Source organism: Lactuca serriola, chromosome 7 (assembly GCF_051521515.1).
Source record: "Lactuca serriola cultivar US96UC23 chromosome 7, Lser_US96UC23_V15, whole genome shotgun sequence".
Lineage (NCBI taxonomy): Eukaryota > Viridiplantae > Streptophyta > Magnoliopsida > Asterales > Asteraceae > Lactuca > Lactuca serriola.
In genome coordinates, this window is record NC_136414.1 from 14,609,937 (window position 1) to 14,628,162 (window position 18,226).

General features: G+C 35.7%; 1 protein-coding gene across 1 annotated transcript; it reads left to right on the forward strand.

Annotated features, from left to right (window-relative positions):
* The first annotated feature begins 11,872 nt into the window (after positions 1 to 11,872).
* LOC145061099 (eukaryotic translation initiation factor 3 subunit B-like) lies at positions 11,873 to 15,795 on the forward strand. Its single transcript, XM_079008475.1, has 11 exons — positions 11,873 to 12,139; positions 12,411 to 12,648; positions 12,807 to 12,953; positions 13,057 to 13,185; positions 13,287 to 13,415; positions 13,521 to 13,604; positions 14,017 to 14,141; positions 14,227 to 14,425; positions 14,518 to 15,038; positions 15,108 to 15,216; positions 15,309 to 15,795. The coding sequence occupies exons 1-11, from the start codon at positions 12,018 to 12,020 to the stop codon at positions 15,639 to 15,641; spliced, it is 2,136 nt and encodes a 711-aa protein (XP_078864601.1). The 5' UTR covers positions 11,873 to 12,017; the 3' UTR covers positions 15,642 to 15,795.
* Positions 15,796 to 18,226: the final 2,431 nt, after the last annotated feature.

Consider the following 18,226-nt stretch of genomic DNA (forward strand, 5'->3'; position numbering starts at 1 on the left):
TTATTTATTTGTTCTTTAATCACATTTATAGGAAAAGTTTAAATAATAGAAGATGCTGCATATTGAAAACTTCATATTTTTTGTTTCTCGCTGAATACATGTTCATACATATAGTTCATCATCACTTTAGATTTCTTTATTTAAACTTCTTTGTAAAATCGGATTTATGTGTCAATTTTGTTTGTTGTAATAACAAAAAATAACTATCTAGAATGGAGCAATTGTCATTTGTCGATAAGGAGGTTTTTGGCAGAAAATGACATTTAACAAATGTAAAAAAATATTACAAACGTTGATAGTTACAACTCCTACTGAAATCAATATGGATTGTCATATATGAGATTATAACAACTCTACATACCTTTTGTCGTATATATGTGATCGAAGGTATGATTTAATTTACAAAAATGCAACAGATTGAAACATACATATAAACAACTATATTATAATCTCATACAAAAAAGAATACACACTAAATAGAACACATATTAAAATATCTATATTAATAGTATAATTTAGGGTAACTAGTGTAACTAGTTTTTGACAAACTATAATTTAATAGTATAATTTAGGGTTACTTTAAATTTCTTAATTGATTTTTTAAGAGAAATCACACAAATAATCCAAACCTATTTTTATAATTAGATATTTCATATACAAAAAAGTTTTTATATAGAAAAAATAAGATTTTTATGTGAAAATATGTTTTTTTTTGTATAAATATGAGTTTTAAAGAAACAACATATTAGAAACAAACTTTTGAGAAAAAAAGTTGTAAAAAAGACTAAAGTTAGGATGAATTTATAATAAAATTCTAAAATTCGGGCAAAAAATGTAAATTTTGGATCAAATTTGTAAAAAAATTTAAAACTTGGGCCAAAAATGTAAAATTTGGACCAAAATTGTAATAAATTTTGAAATCTGGGCCGAAAATGTAATTTTTGAAAGTTGGATGACCTGTTGACCGGGTCAAAGGGTTAAATTGAATACGATTACCGGTATTTGGGACTTAATTGAATAAAAAAATATATAAGGACTAAATCGATTATGAGGCCAATATGTAGGGACTTTATTGTAGTTTTCCCAAAATATATAAGTAATGTTATCTTACATTGTCATTATACTTCGTCTTTAAGGTGCTCTCAAGGTAGACCCGATGGAAAATGATGGTTGTAGAGACATGTGTGTTGAATATATGTTGATGTGTTGTGTGATATTCAATATATGTCTCTAAAACCATCATTTTTGACAGTTGATGGAGCTGATCTCGTAACAATTAAACTTGTTCAACAGAGGGGTTGATTTATGTGTGTTCAAGAACAATCCATATTTGTTGAGCAATGGAAAAACTAACGATTTTAGAAAAAGTTTCCTCCGTAAGTGATGTCTGGAGAAGAATGATAGCCCCTTGATCGGCCTGCAAACATGTCCACGAAGGGAGCAGGTGTGTTGGTATTAACCGAAAAGGCAACTAAAGGAGAAATAGTATCATGTAAGGAGCGTAAAAATAACTCATGTGCTTTAGCTTGAGCAAGAAGATCATGAAAAGTAGTGGGAGATCGGGAGGCTCAAATAATATTTAAAAAGGTCTCAAATGATGAACTGAGACCACACATGAACCAATAAACCCTATATGGTTCATCGACATGATGTCCAACAGCCGCCAATTGATCACACATGAATTTGAACTTTCGCCCGAAATCAGCAACAAAGGATGAACCTTTTGACAATTAACAAAGTTGATATCGTAACGATTGAATCCACTAAATAAAGGAGTTGATATGTGGATGTTTAAGAGCATCCCAACCCTATTGAGTAGTGGAAAGACCAACTATTTCAGAAGAAGTTTCCTCTATAAGTGATGCCCAAAGAAGAATGATGGCCCGTTGATTAGCCTACAATCACTTTGTGTAAGCTGGATTCGATGGTGATTTATTATTAATAAGAAGTTCAAGAACCGGTTTGAGAAAAGGTACCAACAACGTGCCCCAAATTTTTTTGATATGTGAGTAGAGGAACCATTTGATTATTCTGTAACGTCCAAAAATCACAAATAAATTTTTCATTTTTAATTAAAGGAAAATCATTGTCTCTAATAAAAACCCAAGTCATAAGAAACCAATATCAAGTATAAATATTCCAAAATCAATGTATCATAACATCTCCAAAACATGTCACCGAATGATATGTACGATCACGCATTCGTCTTGCCTCAGTCATCAAAAGTACCTGATACATAACACTTAAACTTTAAGCGAAAACTTAGTGAGTTCCACCAAAATACCACCACACAAACATAAAACAACATGGATATTGGGTCCATAACCATCAGACTAGATTACCCCTAAGCCCACAACATGAGTATGGCTTGCCTTCCTAGCCTACAACTCATGTTTGGATTGCTCTCGAGCCCATAACATAAGTTTGGCTTGTCTTTTTGACCCACAACTTATGTCTGACTTGCTCCCGGGTTTGTTGGCTTCCGCACAAAGCAATATTGCTTCAACCAAACCGCATTATATCGACATATGCAACAGATAGACATATAACAACAAATAAATAAACATGCAAATCTTGACAGATATCTACATCGTAGTAACATCCTAATCCAGGAAATATAATCTACTGGGCTGACATTAATGCCTTCGACCCACAAGTTCAGTGAGGAAACTCACCTCATAGTTTGAAATGTAGTTGAAAGGATAACAGCTCCAACTGTTGACTCTACATGTCACTTATACAACAAACAATGACCTAATCTCAAACTACTTACTCAAAATACCCAAAATACCCCTAAGTCAAACGTGGTCAAAATCTTGGTCAAAGTCAATTTCAAAAAGTCAAAGATTCCACCTAGGCTCAGTACGCCCAACGTACCAGAGTTAAATCCCCAATTCCTCATTAAGTACTTATTTCATCAATCCAAAGCACCAAGCTCCAGAGATCCATGTAACAAGGGACGTGTTAATGGGTAAAGTCTCTGACTTTATCCATTTACATGCATACAAGAGGGTATAAACTCAAACCCTTGGTCCAAAAGCCATCCAAAGCTCCAAAACTTCTACATGGATTAATGAGAGTGTTCAAGCTCTCATTTTTATGAATCCATGAGCTTAAAACTACATAAAACTACAATTCAAGGACATGGAGTAGCTCATACTCCACTAGACCAAAACTATAGGACCAAAATGTACACAAACTATAGATTAGAAAGATCTAAGAAAATAACCCATCAAGAATTGGACTTTATACCTCTAAAAGATTCTTGAGGGTGAGATACTTTTGGATCTAGGTTGCCTTGAGCTTCCAAGATGATTCCAATTTGTTCTCCCTCCTTTAAGAACACCAAAAATGCACTTTCAAGCTCAAAGACTCATACAATGGATTAAGGTTTGCAAGTGGCGATTTGAGAGATGGAGGCTGATGAGGGAAAATGTTTTGGAGAGTTAAGGATGTTTAAATAGTGTTCAAACCCTAAAAAAGTAGGGTTTGTTTATTGGTCACATACGCCCTACATACCCACATGCATGTGTGATTCATTAAATGGACTATGCCATGCGTACGCCCCAAGTATGCATGACATAAGGAATTATCTTGTAATAATTTATTCACTTTGAAAGGAGGACGCCATGGGGGAGGAGTTGCATAAACAAAGAAGAAGAAGACGAAGTGAAGAAGGGGAGATGAAGAGATTAAGGGTGGGATTAAACGGTTGTAGATACAATGAGAATAAATTTCATCACACTGAATAAGGTGGAAGTGCATTTTATTTATAGATAAACAAATTACATATTACACTTTACATAATATATACAAGACATTAACTAGTGAGTATAATAAGACATTTTTGTATGCTAACTTTAGAGGAATCATATCATAATGCATTTAATAACCAAAGTTTTTATGTTTGTTGTTTTGAAAATGAATTAGAATGCAATATCTAAGGAATTTGTTGAATTGCTATTATTGATATACTATTGGTGGAAAAAAAAAAGTCTTAGAGAAATCTAATGGGAATATTATTGATCAAATCACTTCTAAGATAGAAAATATTGTTTAACAAGAACAATATGAAAATTGAAAATAGATTTTTAAATATCAGAGTTTAGGAGTTGTATTTATGTTTTATTTTGAAAACAATCTAATGGAGCTACTCACTAAGATACCAAACCAAACTATACCGATTTTATTTATCCGCTGCAATCTCTAAGTATCGTGCAAATAAATTTTAATATGTGTTTTGCTAAGAAGAATAAGACACAACTTTTTTTTTATCTAATTCCACAACAATCTATTTTTTTCCAGATTTTAAATGTTGGAAATCATCAATAACACCAAAACAATAACAACTAAGACTAAATGAATTATAAGCCAAAACCAACATGTTAGTCAAAACAATTTTTTTTGTCAAATATAAAGTTTTTTTAATAATTATTTATATGTTACCAAAAGATTACATGCAAGCTAACTAAACCAACCAAAATAAAAATACACGAGAATTTATATGTGGAAAACTAATTTATATTTAAAAAGTTAAACCCAAAATGTTAGTTATTTTACGAAATTAATTATAAAGTAATAGGTTTTTTACATCTTTTATTTCTTTAGAAAAATAATAATATATTGATAAAAACAACAAAAAATATCTGTTTGCTATGCATTTTTTTAGATTTGATTAAAACCATAACCTTTTTGGATTGTTGGTCCATTTAAACATGTTTGTATGTAGAAAAAAGTCTCTCCCAAAATTCAAAAGACTAAAATACCCTTAGTATCTCTCTCTCTCTCTATATATATATATATATATATATATATATATATATATATTCTCTCTCCCTCTCTATTTCTCTCATGCATAAAGCCACCCACAATTCATCTTCTCAAACCAAACAACCTTTTTGCAGCCCCAAAACATTAATTATGTTCTTTAAACTAAAAATGATAAACACCCAAATCGAACATATCAAATAAATCCAAACTTTTTAACATGGAACTCATCTTAATCCATCCTTCAAACTATTCAATCTCAAATCCATGTTTTTTTACTCGTTCATTGGGTGACGACAAGATGCAGGAGGAAGCGACTCAAGTTCTCAGTCACATAATCATTACATGCTTATCAAAAAACTCACAAGAAGTCAAAGAAATTGGTTCCAAGGTATATCTAGAGTTGAGCTTTGGTATGGGTTAGTTGGGTTGATTTGATGATCGATTGATAACCTTTTTTTTGAATGGTTTAATCTTCTTTATTTTGGTATATATGAATTTAAGTGATCAATCACCTGTTCATTAGGTTTCATATATACAAGATGACACCAATAACAAGAAATAAATGGAAATCGAGAGAGATAGATATAGAGAGAGAAAGAAAGAAAGTCATCCCTTTCGAATCAACCTTCACATGTCTCTTTCTTTTATCAACGATTGCATTAGGAAGGATGTAAACAAGCAAAGAACGAAGGGGAACTCCTCATTCTTGAATCAATTCACACAAGGCTTTAGATGTCGTGGAGCATAACCACAAAAAAAAAAAAAAAAAAAAAAAAACTAGATAAAGAAATTAGACCAATTTGGGTCTAAATATTGATGATAAAAAAAATGTTCATGTTGATAGAGCTCATGAAATCACAACGCATAAAATCTTTGTATTTTCAAACAAACAATCTATAAAACATCAATTTAGATTCATTCACAGATACAAAAACAAAATCAAGTACAAAAGCATCCATGACAAAGAAATTGAAAGGGAATATATATTTTAAAGAAAACCCCAAAACCCAAATTAACAAAGAAACAAACGAACTTGAAGAAATCATCATATCAAAAAGTATGAAGCAAACGTTATCTTTATGAGCTTTTATTATGGTTCAGTTGGGAAACGAGAGAGAGAGAGAGAGAGAGAGAGAGAGAGAGAGATTGTGGGCCTTATATTTTAATCTAATAAAACTGTAAATTAAATAGAAAAAAACATACAAAAAAAAATCAGAAGGGAAATTTAGTCTTTTCGGTTTGGATAGGGACCAAAACCACAAACAAACACCACAAATCCAAAAAAGTATGGGTTGGACCAAATCCTATAATAATTACATACTGCAGGGACCATTTTTGTAGTTTTGTCTAATATATTTCTTAGGAAAAGGTAATAACCTAAATTTTTTGATAACAGAGTAATTTACATTAATGGTCCATGTGGTTTAAGGTAATTTACGTGTTTGTTCCATAATTTTTTTTTAACTTGGACCATCTATATAGTTTGATTTCATTTCATGCTTAGTCCCTATTAGACCTAAATTGACATTTATATTATTATTATTATTATTATTATTATTATTATTATTATTATTATCTTATTAAAAAACATTTATTAAAAAGATAAATACATGTGGTGTAACATCCTGACTCCCAGATATAATTTTAAATTAATTTACATTCATAATGTCAGAGCAACTCGACAAGTTGTATGCCCCCAACTCGCCGTGTATAGGAGTTAATGGCCGCATGATTTTTAGAATCTACTCGATGAGTTGGAGGACCCCAACTCGACGAGTAGGTGCTGAGTGAGAAAACCCTAATTTTCAGGGTTTGTGTCCTATTTAAAGGATCTTAAGCCTTCATTTCTGCCTCCCTTATCACCCTAATACTCTGTGAGAAACCCTAATCGAACTATAACCTTGTATGAGAGAAATAGAGGCTAATATTGTGTGTTTTAGTGCATTTTCGGAGGAAAGTTGAGGAGCAAAAGTTTTGAGACGAGAGGGAGCTTCTGGATCTGGTGGTCATTCATTCCAAGCTTTTGTTTGAGGGTAAAAAGTCACCACCTTGCTCATTGTTTGATTAGATTCTGTTTCTAGGGAGTTTAGGGCCTTTTTTTCCATCTTTCTTTGAGTTATAGAGTGTTTTCAGCTTGCCATGGAGATTAGACTTCAGATTTGGACCATATATAGTCCCTTGAGCCCAAAGATCCAAGCTTTATCAAGCTGGTTGCAAATTTTTATGCATTAAACCCTATATGGAGCTTGTTTTGGCATTTCGAGCCCTATATTCCATGCATGGACGTACAACTTGCAACTTTACGTGGTATTTTAGCCTTGGGAGGCTAGATCTAGGGTTTCAGACATTATTTTTGCTTAGAATCGTCTGAATGAGAATTGGTCTAGAGGGACTCGAAGAGTGCATGATCCAACTCGACGAGTCCGCTAGGGTTTTCTTCGATGGATTGGACACGCTACAACTCGACAAGTTGATGAGACAACTCGATGAGTTGAGTTGGATTTTCCCGATACTTCAGAGGAAGCGAAGGAACTAGACGAGTCGCATAGATGCCCTCGACGGGTTTAGTCAACATGGACTGTTGACTTGGGTGTTGACTTTCGTTGGCTTTTAGGGTTTAGTCAATTGTGGACCTTGGAGACCATGGAGGGGTAAATTGGTCTTTTCACCCTTTTTAGATTTAGTGGAGGAGTTAACTTAGCATATCAAAGTGATTATTACAAATTGCTTATTATAGATAATTAGATTATATATGCGGAGTCTAGACTGTTCGTGGGGTACTAGATCTACTTGCTTACTTCCGAGGTGAGTCTTCTCAGTTCTCACTATACTTACCTGAGCAGTAAATTTGTGTGATCAGAAGGTCTTTGAGTTATCGAACGGAGGGTCCTATGTGCTTATACTGAGTTATGTGATATTATGATGTAGCACCCGGTTCCTGGTACGTAAATGTTATTTGAGTATTTCCTTTCTTTTAGCCTTGGACTCGGCGAGTCATAGGTCCGACTCGCCAAGTGGATGCGGGACCCGGGACACGTTTAAGTTGGCGACTCGGCGAGTCCATATCCTGGACTCGGCGAGTCACAGCTGTTGGATGAAACCCTAAGTTTCAGGGGTTTGCACCCTATTTAAAGGACTTATCCGCTCAGGCCAGCCCCCATTCTCTCCCCAGAAGCTCCAAACCCTCGTTCTAAGCTTGTTCCTTGAGATTTTGAGGCTATTGTGTGTGTTCTTGAAGGTTTTGAGGAAGAAGGGGAAGTAGATCAAGAGGAAGGAAAGGAATCCAGGCATCTTTGCACTCTTTCAGCAGTTCCTTTGAGGTATAACCCGTTTTTCCCCTATTTCTATGCTTATTACTTCATGTAAGTCATTCTTGAGCCAAACCCCAAGTTTGTATGTGCAAATTACTTCGTAATAGGCTGATTGGCCCTTAGATCTAGGCAAGGTTGAGCTCCAGGAGCTCAGATCTGTTAGCTTTATGGCCCCATGTTGCTTGTTCACCCTAGATCTACCCTTTTGAGACATTTTGAGCCCTAAAATCCATATTGGTGAATATCCACACGTAAAGTTGGAAACTTTACGTGTGATTCGTGTCCTAGAAGTCCAGATCTGTGAATGGCATGGACTGGAATCGAGCAAATTTGTGTATTTAGTGGATGCATGGCAACGACTCGGCGAGTCGTTCATATGACTCGGCGAGTCTGTTCGCGAGTCTCCGAGTTTGTCCCCTTTTCGTAGTGTCGAGTGAGCAGTGAGTCACGGGGTGTGACTCAGTGAGTCGGAAGCTTAACTCATCTATGGAGGTACTCGGCGAGTCAATGCCCTGACTCGGCGAGTTCAAGGCAATCTCCTTAGATCAAGAACAGACTCGGCGAGTTGTTCATACAACTCGGCGAGTCTCAGCATAAGTGTTCTTCGGATGAAGATGGAGTCGACGAGTTGTTCATACAACTCGGCGAGTCTTAGCATCAGTGTTCATCGGATGAAGATGAACTCGACGAGTTGTTCATACAACTCGGCGAGAAGGATGAAGGACTTGAATATTGGTTAAGAAGGTAAACCCGTCGAGTCGTCGCCTAACTCGACGGGTAGGATCGGGATTCAGGGCAGTCGTTTGGATAGGGACTCGGCGAGTCGGAAAGCCAACTCGACGAGTCGGGTCAACTGAAAGTTGACTCTGAATTTGACTTAGGGCATGGTCAGGGGTAAAATGGTCATTTTACCCAAAGGTTAGTGAGCAGTGTTTGATTGGGTATATTGTGGGAATTGCAGCCGGAGGATTTCCGGAGCAGCAGCAGCAGCAGTAGGCAGTCAGTTTCCGATCAGATCAGCAGCTACTTCGAGGTGAGTTACCTTCCAGTAGCGGTGGGTCTAAGGCCACAATGCCGACCCACCAGTAGGAGACGTATGGTATATGATTGTCTTTGTGATATCATCTAGGTTTACTACTACCTGATATGTTATATGCTAGCATGATACGTTGTATGTGATAGTAGTCGAGTTCGGTTGTTAGGACCGAAGGGTAGTCAGACACCCCAGATACGTCTGACAGTATATGATGATATGTTTGCATGCTGGCTTGTTATGTTATATGCGATAGAGGTAGTATGAGGGGACCAGTCCCTGTGGTCGGTTGTTAGGACCGACGGGTAGTCAGCACCCCGGAATGGCTTGACATGGGTAGTCAGCACCCCAAAATGGCTTGACATGGGTAGTCAGCACCCCAGAATGGCTTGACACGGGTAGGACGACACCCCAGAACGGCCGTACCGGGTAGTCAGGCACCCCAGAATAGCCTGGCAGTATGTATGTTACGTGTTTGTATGGTATGTGGTACGACGGGGGAACTCACTAAGCTTTGTGCTTACAGTCTTCAGTTTTGGTTTCAGGTACCTACTCAGCTAGTGGAAAGGAGCCGACGCGGTAGCAACATGTCACACACACACTCTCCGGTTTCCGCATTTACGAGCTTCACTGGGATTTGTACTCTGATATTTTGATTGAATGTATGAATTGGCTTTTAGACATGGTTCACTTGTGTTATGATTTGATAAGACAATGTTTTTAGTTTTTAATATTTTCTTAAGTAATGTTTTTAAAACGAAATTTTTGGTCATGAAAATTGGATCGTTACATATGCATTTTGTCTTTGTGATATATGCTATATTATTATGTGTTTTACCGAGTTAGGACCGGATGGTCCAAACCGAGTTGTGAGACCGGAGGGTCTTCACTGAGATATAGGACTGGAGGGTCCAACCCAAGTTGTGAGATCGGAGGGTCCTCACCGAGACACATGGCCGTAGGTTCCACACCGAGCCGTGAGACCGAAGGGTCCTCACCAAGACGCATGAGACCGGATGGTCCGTGCCGAGTTATAGTCATGAGAGGCTTATTATTTGTGTATGTGGTATTTTGGGGATCTCATTAAGCTTGATTCTTACTGTGCTGTGTGTTATGTGTTTCAGGTACTTCTTAGGATCGTGGGAAGGCGCCGACTTGATTGTACACACCTGTTCGAGACTATGATGAGGATTCTGGGATATTATCAGTTGTTTTGTTGAATTGTGTTTTTGACATTTGATACATTGGGGTTTTGAGAAAATGTTATACTGATTTTATGTGATTTAAAAATGAAAAATTCGTTTGAAAATTTAGAGTGTTACATGTGGGCCCCATTCTAAAAAGCCTACATTCTCTACTTATTCACCTAAGCCTTCGTGGTCGAGTCATCTTCTCTGACCATACCATTGGTTGTTGGAAAACTTATCACCACCACCACTAAGCACACTAATTTTGCTCTTAAGACATGTAATCAATGTACAGCTAGTCGAATCATGTGTACATCAATCACATTACCACACCATCTATCTCTTCCATTTTTTTTGTGTTCTCCGACCATACAACCACCATCCCCTCATCCCAACCTCCATCACATTCTCTAGTGAGCTCAAAAAAATCAACCAAAAAAATTCTAAAAACAAACATGATGCAACCACTTAACCACTTTGGTGACCATGTGAGAAATTAATAAGCTAAAGCGAAACCATTGCTGTTGATTTTTTTTGATTAGGTTACCCCACACACAAAGAATTCCATCGGAAAAACTGTAAACCACAAACAGACAACGTCGTTGCCTCTATTTAATCTGTAAACCCACCTATAACCCACATGATTACAATATGTTTTTCTTTACTCGAGCATTGGTCATCTTCTTCAATAAGCACTGCCACTTGCACTAGTCATATTTTTTTGGCCATCAACATCACCATCGATGATATCAACCACTTACAAAAAACTCAAATTTGATGAATATAACTAATCCACCATTGATTGGTGACAATGGGTATAACTATAGAACACTGAGTCGACGATGAAGAATCCCAAATCATCAACATTTCATCCGATAAATATAATAACTCAAGTCACTGTTACCATCATACCTTATTGTTCGCATGCAAAAAATAGATTCTTAAAAGGGAGACGAGGTGGGGAGGGGAAAGGTGAGGAAAACCTGTTCTTTAACCTTATAGATATGATGGAGTTTGGAGATATAGATAGAGGGAATCAATTGTTCTTCGTCGATTTAGAGCATCGAAAGAGTTAAGTAAGCATAACTTGTCGAAGAGGGACAATGAGGGAAAAGGGGAGGAAACATGGACACAATATTATTCGTCATAACTCTTTGGTTGTAAGCCCGATTCAATCAGTTAGATTTAATTTCATTTTCTTGGTATTATGCTTACAAGTAGGTTTCAAAAATGGAAGACATGGTAAAAGTGGGAGTGGTTGGTCAGATGAATAAGACAATGGGTGGGGAAAGGATAAGGAATGAGGGTTGTGAGGGTCAAGTGAGCCCATCTAGAAATACATATATAATAAAATTAATAAAAAAAAAGATATTGATAAGGGCACATTACTCTTTTTAATTGAGACATGGACCAAACACACAATAAAAACATATTATAGGGACGAGTCGAATTAAAAAATTAAATTAAGGACCAAATACATAAGTTATCCCAAACCACATGGGCCATTTATGTAATTTACTCTAAATAATACTACAATAAAAATATGTTTTGTTTATATAGACGCACCGTCACTCCGTCGCCTCAAAACAAATCTTATCAAAAACCCTAATTTCGACCAATAGTTCATCACATCGGTTGCAAAAGGGCGTAGCCGAAAACTGCTTAGGATTACCTTTTCCTAGGCCGTTTTCACCATACAGAAAACATTAAGCAACCATGGCGGACGTAATGTCAATGGAAGATATCCGAACGGAGGCCTCCCGTTTGAATATTGATTTGTCGGCAGTTGACTGGAACTCTGTTTGGGTTCCTCCCGGTGAAGACTTCGGTATCAAAAGGTAAAAGCTTAAATCTCTTACAGTCACTCTCTTTATTATACATGCTCGCATATGCGTTTAATTGCTGTTTTGTTTTCTGTAATAAACTGGGACGATTTCATCGTGCATCTATCGCACATTAATTTAGGGTTACCTGTGTTACATATCTATACGTGGTTTTTGAACCATTGACAATCCACTTACATTGTGTGTGTTTTTGAAAATTTCGCATCAAATACATGTATTTATGTATATGTATTATGTAATAGCTAAGAGTATCTGATATTTTCAGTGACGATGAAGATCTTAACGAGGAGGATTCATTGGAATTTGATGCTGGGTTTGGCAACATTATTGTTGTGGACAATTTACCAGTTGTTCCCCGTGAGAAATTTGAGAAGCTAGAAGGTGTAGTACGTAAGATTTACAGTCAAATTGGGGTAATCAAGGAGAATGGGCTTTGGATGCCTGTTGAGGAAGAAACTGGGAAAACTCGAGGTTACTGCTTCATCGAATACAACACTCCACAGGTATATACCTCCCTCTTGTCCCACAATTCTTGTTAATAGCTTTCTTACTCTGTTACTCATTGGATCTATAGAAAAAAGATGATGTTTTTATCTTTTAATCTTTTAGCAAGATTGCAAATTGATTTTAATTTTTGTTTTTGTGGCATGGTTTGTTGTAGGAAGCTGAACTTGCAAAGGAAAAAACCAATGGGTACAAGCTTGATAGAGCCCACATTTTTTCTGTCAACATTTTTGATGAAATTGAGAAGTTCATGAGAGTCCCAGATGAGTGGGCACCTCCAGAATCCAAACCATACACTTCAGGGGTATGTACTTTCATTTGCGTATAACTTTATGCCATGTATCTTGCATTCATTTTTTTAGTTATTTTCTTTATAAGTTGTCAACATTTATTGTGCATCAATACAGGAAAATCTACAACATTGGCTTACTGATGAGAAAGGTAGAGATCAATTTGTTATTCGTGCTGGATCAGACACAGAGGTTTTGTGGAATGATGCAAGACAAGTGAAAGCTGATCCTGTTTACAAACGACCTGTAATTAACCATCTTTTTTATCCTTTACTTTTCATTTTTCTGGTTTATTTATGGTTGTATTTACTAATTTAACCTTTCTTGGTTCTTTAATTTGTATACAGTTTTGGACAGAAAGCTTTGTGCAATGGTCTCCTTTGGGGACATACTTGGCAACTGTCCATAGACAGGGTGCTGCTGTGTGGGGTGGTGCTTCTACCTTTAATCGCCTTATGCGCTATGCTCATCCTCAGGTTATTACTTTGAAGTTTGAATTGATCTTACTTTTTTAATTAAATATATTTATTTGTTTAGGCTTTTAATCTTTGAATTTTGAAATTTGTGTTGTGAAATTGTAGGTTAAATTGATTGACTTCTCTCCTGGTGAGAAGTATCTGGTTACTTACAGCAGCCATGAGCCAAGCAATCCACGAGATAGTCATGTAAGGAGGTTTTTTATAGGGTTAAATACAAGAAATAGCAACACATTTTATTAATTAGTATTGTATCCTACTTTATTTTCTCCATATTACAACATTGTAATTTGAAAAATCTACTCAATTATAACAGTGTCATCCAAATACAAAGCAAATTCTACTGCTATAAATAAATAGATATTTTAATGTACAGTGTCTTAATAAGAAAAAAAATTGAAAGTACAATGCAATAGTTGGAGTGATGTTTCAAAGTACATGTTAATAATATAAACTTGAAATTACAATGCTATGATAGAAAGAAATGAAAATAAGAGGATACAATAAACAAATAAATGAAAACCCACATTACTATTTGTTGTAATTATAGAACAAACAAATATTTTTTTGAGTTAACAGTTATAATTTTGTACATGATTAGAGGGTGGTGCTCAACATATTTGATGTGAGAACAAGCAAAGTAATGAGAGATTTCAAGGGAAGTGCAGATGAGTTTGCATTTGGAGGAAGTGGAGGCTTTTCTGGTGTTTCTTGGCCTGTTTTCAGGTGATAATATATTAATATTTGTTTGATTATAAATTAGTTGTAGAAGAATTATTATGGTTATTTAAATATGGGTATTATTTTGCAGATGGGGTGGTGGAAAAGAAGACAAGTACTTTGCTAGACTTGGAAAAAATGTGATTTCTGTGTATGAGACAGAGACTTTTAGTCTTATTGATAAGAAATCAATTAAAGTTGAAAATGTGACTGATTTTTGTTGGTCTCCTGCTGATCCTATTTTTGCACTCTTTGTACCTGAACAAGGTGGTGGAAATCAACCTGCTAGAGTAAGTTGTTATTACACATTAAAGAAAATCTTTTTTTGACTATTTATATTTCAAGAATCTGAAAAATTCCATACTATTTATATATATTATAGGTGAGTCTGTTCCAAATCCCAAGCAAAGCAGAGTTACGCCAAAAGAACCTCTTCAGTGTGAGTGATTGCAAAATGTATTGGCAAAGTGAAGGAGAATATCTTGCAGTCAAAGTTGACCGATACACAAAAACTAAAAAAAGCACATACACTGGATTTGAGCTTTTCCGAATCAAAGAACGCGACATCCCAATTGAAGTTTTTGAACTCGAAAACAAAAACGACAAAATCATTGCATTTGCATGGGAGCCCAAGGGTCACAGATTTGCAATCATTCATGGTGATAACCCAAGGCCCGATATCAGTTTCTACTCAATGAAAGGAGGGAAAGTCTCTAAACTCACAACCCTAAAGCAAAAACAAGCCAATGCCCTTTTCTGGTCTCCTGGTGGCAGATTCGTAATTTTGGCTGGGTTGAAGGGCTTCAATGGACAGTTGGAATTCTTTAATGTGGATGAGCTTGAAACCATGGCAACTGCTGAGCATTTTATGGCAACCGATATCGAATGGGATCCTACTGGAAGGTAGGTAACATTTTCATAAATTTGGTTTAAAAGTGGCTGAATAATTCATAATTGTTTTTTGTTGAAAAGGTATGTTGCAACATCAGTGACTTCTGTGCATGAAATGGAAAATGGTTTCAACATTTGGTCATTCAATGGCAAGCTACTCTATCGCATTCTCAAGGACCATTTCTTTCAGGTAAAATTAATTAAGCACTAAAATTTAAATGTGTATAAATCTCGGTTTGCTTCTTTTTGGCTTAAAAAATTATAAACAAAACCTTGAAACAGTTTTTGTGGAGGCCAAGGCCACCATCATTCTTGAGCCCTGAGAAAGAGGAGGAGATCTTGAAGAATCTGAAAAAGTACAGCAAAAAGTACGATGTGGAAGATCAAGATATCTCATTGCTATTGAGTGAGCAAGATCGTGAGAAAAGGAAACAGTTGAAGGAGGAATGGAGTGAGTGGGTGAATCAATGGAAGAAGTATCATCAACATGACAAAATGGAGAGAGAAATGCTCAGAGATGGTGAAGCCAGTGATGTTGAAGAGGAATATGAAGCCAAACAGGTTGAGGTTGAAGAATTGGTGGATGTTTCTGAAGAGGTCGTTGCTGATGCTTAGAAACTTTTTTCAGTTTTGAATCCCCTAATATTTTGTTATGTTGATCGACTATTTTTTGTATTTGGTTTTTGATTGTTGATTGTTTTTTTTAAACACTTTTTCAGACATAACTGGTTTTTATTCTAAAGTCTAAACCCAAAAGTTTTGTTTAAAATTTTCTTTTATGTTGCGTGATTTGTTTATTTATCATATTAACAAGTAACAACCAACATATGTGTACATAGAATATACTTTGTGACAAAGGAAATTATATATGAACAATCAAACAAGGAATGATATCATGGTTTAACAAAGGAGGTTGTACAAATACAACAATCAAAGAAGGAAACGAGTTGCATGTACTTAAAGACGATATTAAGAGGTTTTTTATTGAATTATCGGATCGTCCAGGTAGAAACTTAGCAATATCTACCCATCTGCAAATACCAAAAACGAATCACTTTTTAAGTCCACAATAATTACAAACTTCAAATATGTTGAATAATTTTGCTCTAACGTTGTACGTTGAAAAAGCTACGTATGGTTTTAATTTTAGTTTTTTTTTTTAACAAATGAAGCTGTGAGTTTGAGCCAAATTAACTAAATTTCTGTCACAAAATTACGTTGTTATACAGTTAAACTGATCTGTAGATGGACGTAGACATCCTGGAGTTATTGGTGAAAGAAAAACTTTTGATCCTCATTGTTCTTGTTCATATGTTTTCTGTAAAACAATCATTGATCAGGGTTGCCTTGGACAAGGGATGAACACAATCATCCTTGATCAGTTTAGAAAATCTTGAAAAAGGTGATTGGAGAGGGACTTTGAAGAAGTATATGCAAAGAACAACCCCAATTGAAGTATATAAGCCATGCTCACAAGTATTTCATCATTATCAAGACACGAGATAAAGGAAAACACAATTGCCATTCCAGGAGTCAGAGGAGTGAACATTAAATTAATTCCTCACAACTCCTTGTTCAATTGCACTTCTGGGAAAAGTCCCATGTACACATATCGAGATTCTTAAAGTAAGTTTTCCACAATTACTTTCTTGCCTTTTAAGTGACTACAAAATCTAAGTTTGATTTTTAAAGTCGGAAGAATAGAAATATGCTTGTGTGAAAAAGAGATCACTTTTGCTATAATTTTGATGTTTTTAGGTCTTGGGGGTAGATTTGGAATTTTCCATTTCAGTGAAATGTATAGACCAATCCACCCTATTAACACAGCAAAAAAAAAAAAAAAAAAAAAAAAAACTCGATCCGGGGTGTAGCCCGAGCTTTTTTACTAGTTATAAATATTAAAAACACTTAACGTTTTATGTCACTAATGTCCGCATTTATTAGTGGAATAATGACTTAAAATGTCATTAAAACTTATAAATTTTGTGTCATACAAGTTATTATATGCTTTTATAATTTTATTAAATTTTATTAGGTTTTTTTATGTCACTGTAAGTTTTTGTTCTTTCTCGACAAAAATGCAAATTTAGTTCTTGTGCTTTGCAAAAAACTTTGGATAGGGTTCAAAAAGTTTCTGGCTTGCATGAAAGGTCCAAAATCAAAACTTTTATGTGGTTTTGGTACAAATAAATACGAAAAGACCATTTTACCCTTATTATTTCTTTTTTACATTTTTTATTTATTTTAGAATTTAAATAATTATTAAAAAAATAAAAAAATAAAACTACACCCCCATCCCTCTCCATCATACCCTTCCCCCTTTCTTTCTCTCTCTCTCTCTCTCTCTCTCTCTCTCTCTCTCCTATCTTATTCTTCCTCCCGACATTTCACCTGCAATTTCTAGATGAACAAACCAGACCAGATCCATCATCACCCACCTCCAACAACCTTGCCAATCTCCAGCCACCTCTCCCATCATCGGCATCCATCGCCCACTCGACCCCACCTAAACTCACCGTAGCCTTTCTATCTCTCTAGATTTCTGGGTATGAACATAAAAATTCATATGAAATCATTTATGGTTTTGAGTAACAAATACTCTTCTGTAATCTCCCCATTCTTGACCTTATTTAATGGAACCCACAAATCAGCTTATCTCCCTAGTGCTATGTCCTAATCACCAACAACCAACGTCCCTAAATTTCAAACTCTAGCCCTTTTCAGCATATCCAAGAAATCAGAATCATCAGAAAACTCGATTTCTCAAGAACCAACCTGCAATAACAACCAAATCCTTTGAAAACTCCCACTTGAAATGCTTCAACGACGACATCGATTCAGTCTCCTTCGGTTCAGAGTAAGATGAGAAGTAGATATGAGGGATGGGAGGTAGGTGTTGACTTCGATTTCAGTTTCAGAAAGAGGCATACAAAGCTTTTTGATTTGGATCTTATTGGGGAAACAATTTCCAGAAGGAAACCTACACATACACACATACATAAATTGATTGTAGATTGGATTTTGTGGGTTTTCTTTTGTGGTAGAGATTGCCGTGTGTACGTATTCTCATCAGAAATTGGTGGAGTAACCAGTGAAATATGAGAGAGAGAGAGAGAGAGAGAGAGAGAGAGAGAGAGAGAGAGAGTACGGTGGATGTGGGGGTGGAAAATTCTTTTTTTTTTCTTTTTAAAAAAAAAATC

Bases quoted from the DNA above. Each gene is read 5' to 3' on its own strand.
- LOC145061099 (XM_079008475.1), top strand. From the start codon at position 12,018: ATGGCGGACGTAATGTCAATGGAAGATATCCGAACGGAGGCCTCCCGT. The intron at 13,605-14,016 runs GTAAGGAGGTTT...GTACATGATTAG, and splicing joins GCAATCCACGAGATAGTCAT to AGGGTGGTGCTCAACATATT. The intron at 15,039-15,107 runs GTAGGTAACATT...TTTGTTGAAAAG, and splicing joins GAATGGGATCCTACTGGAAG to GTATGTTGCAACATCAGTGA.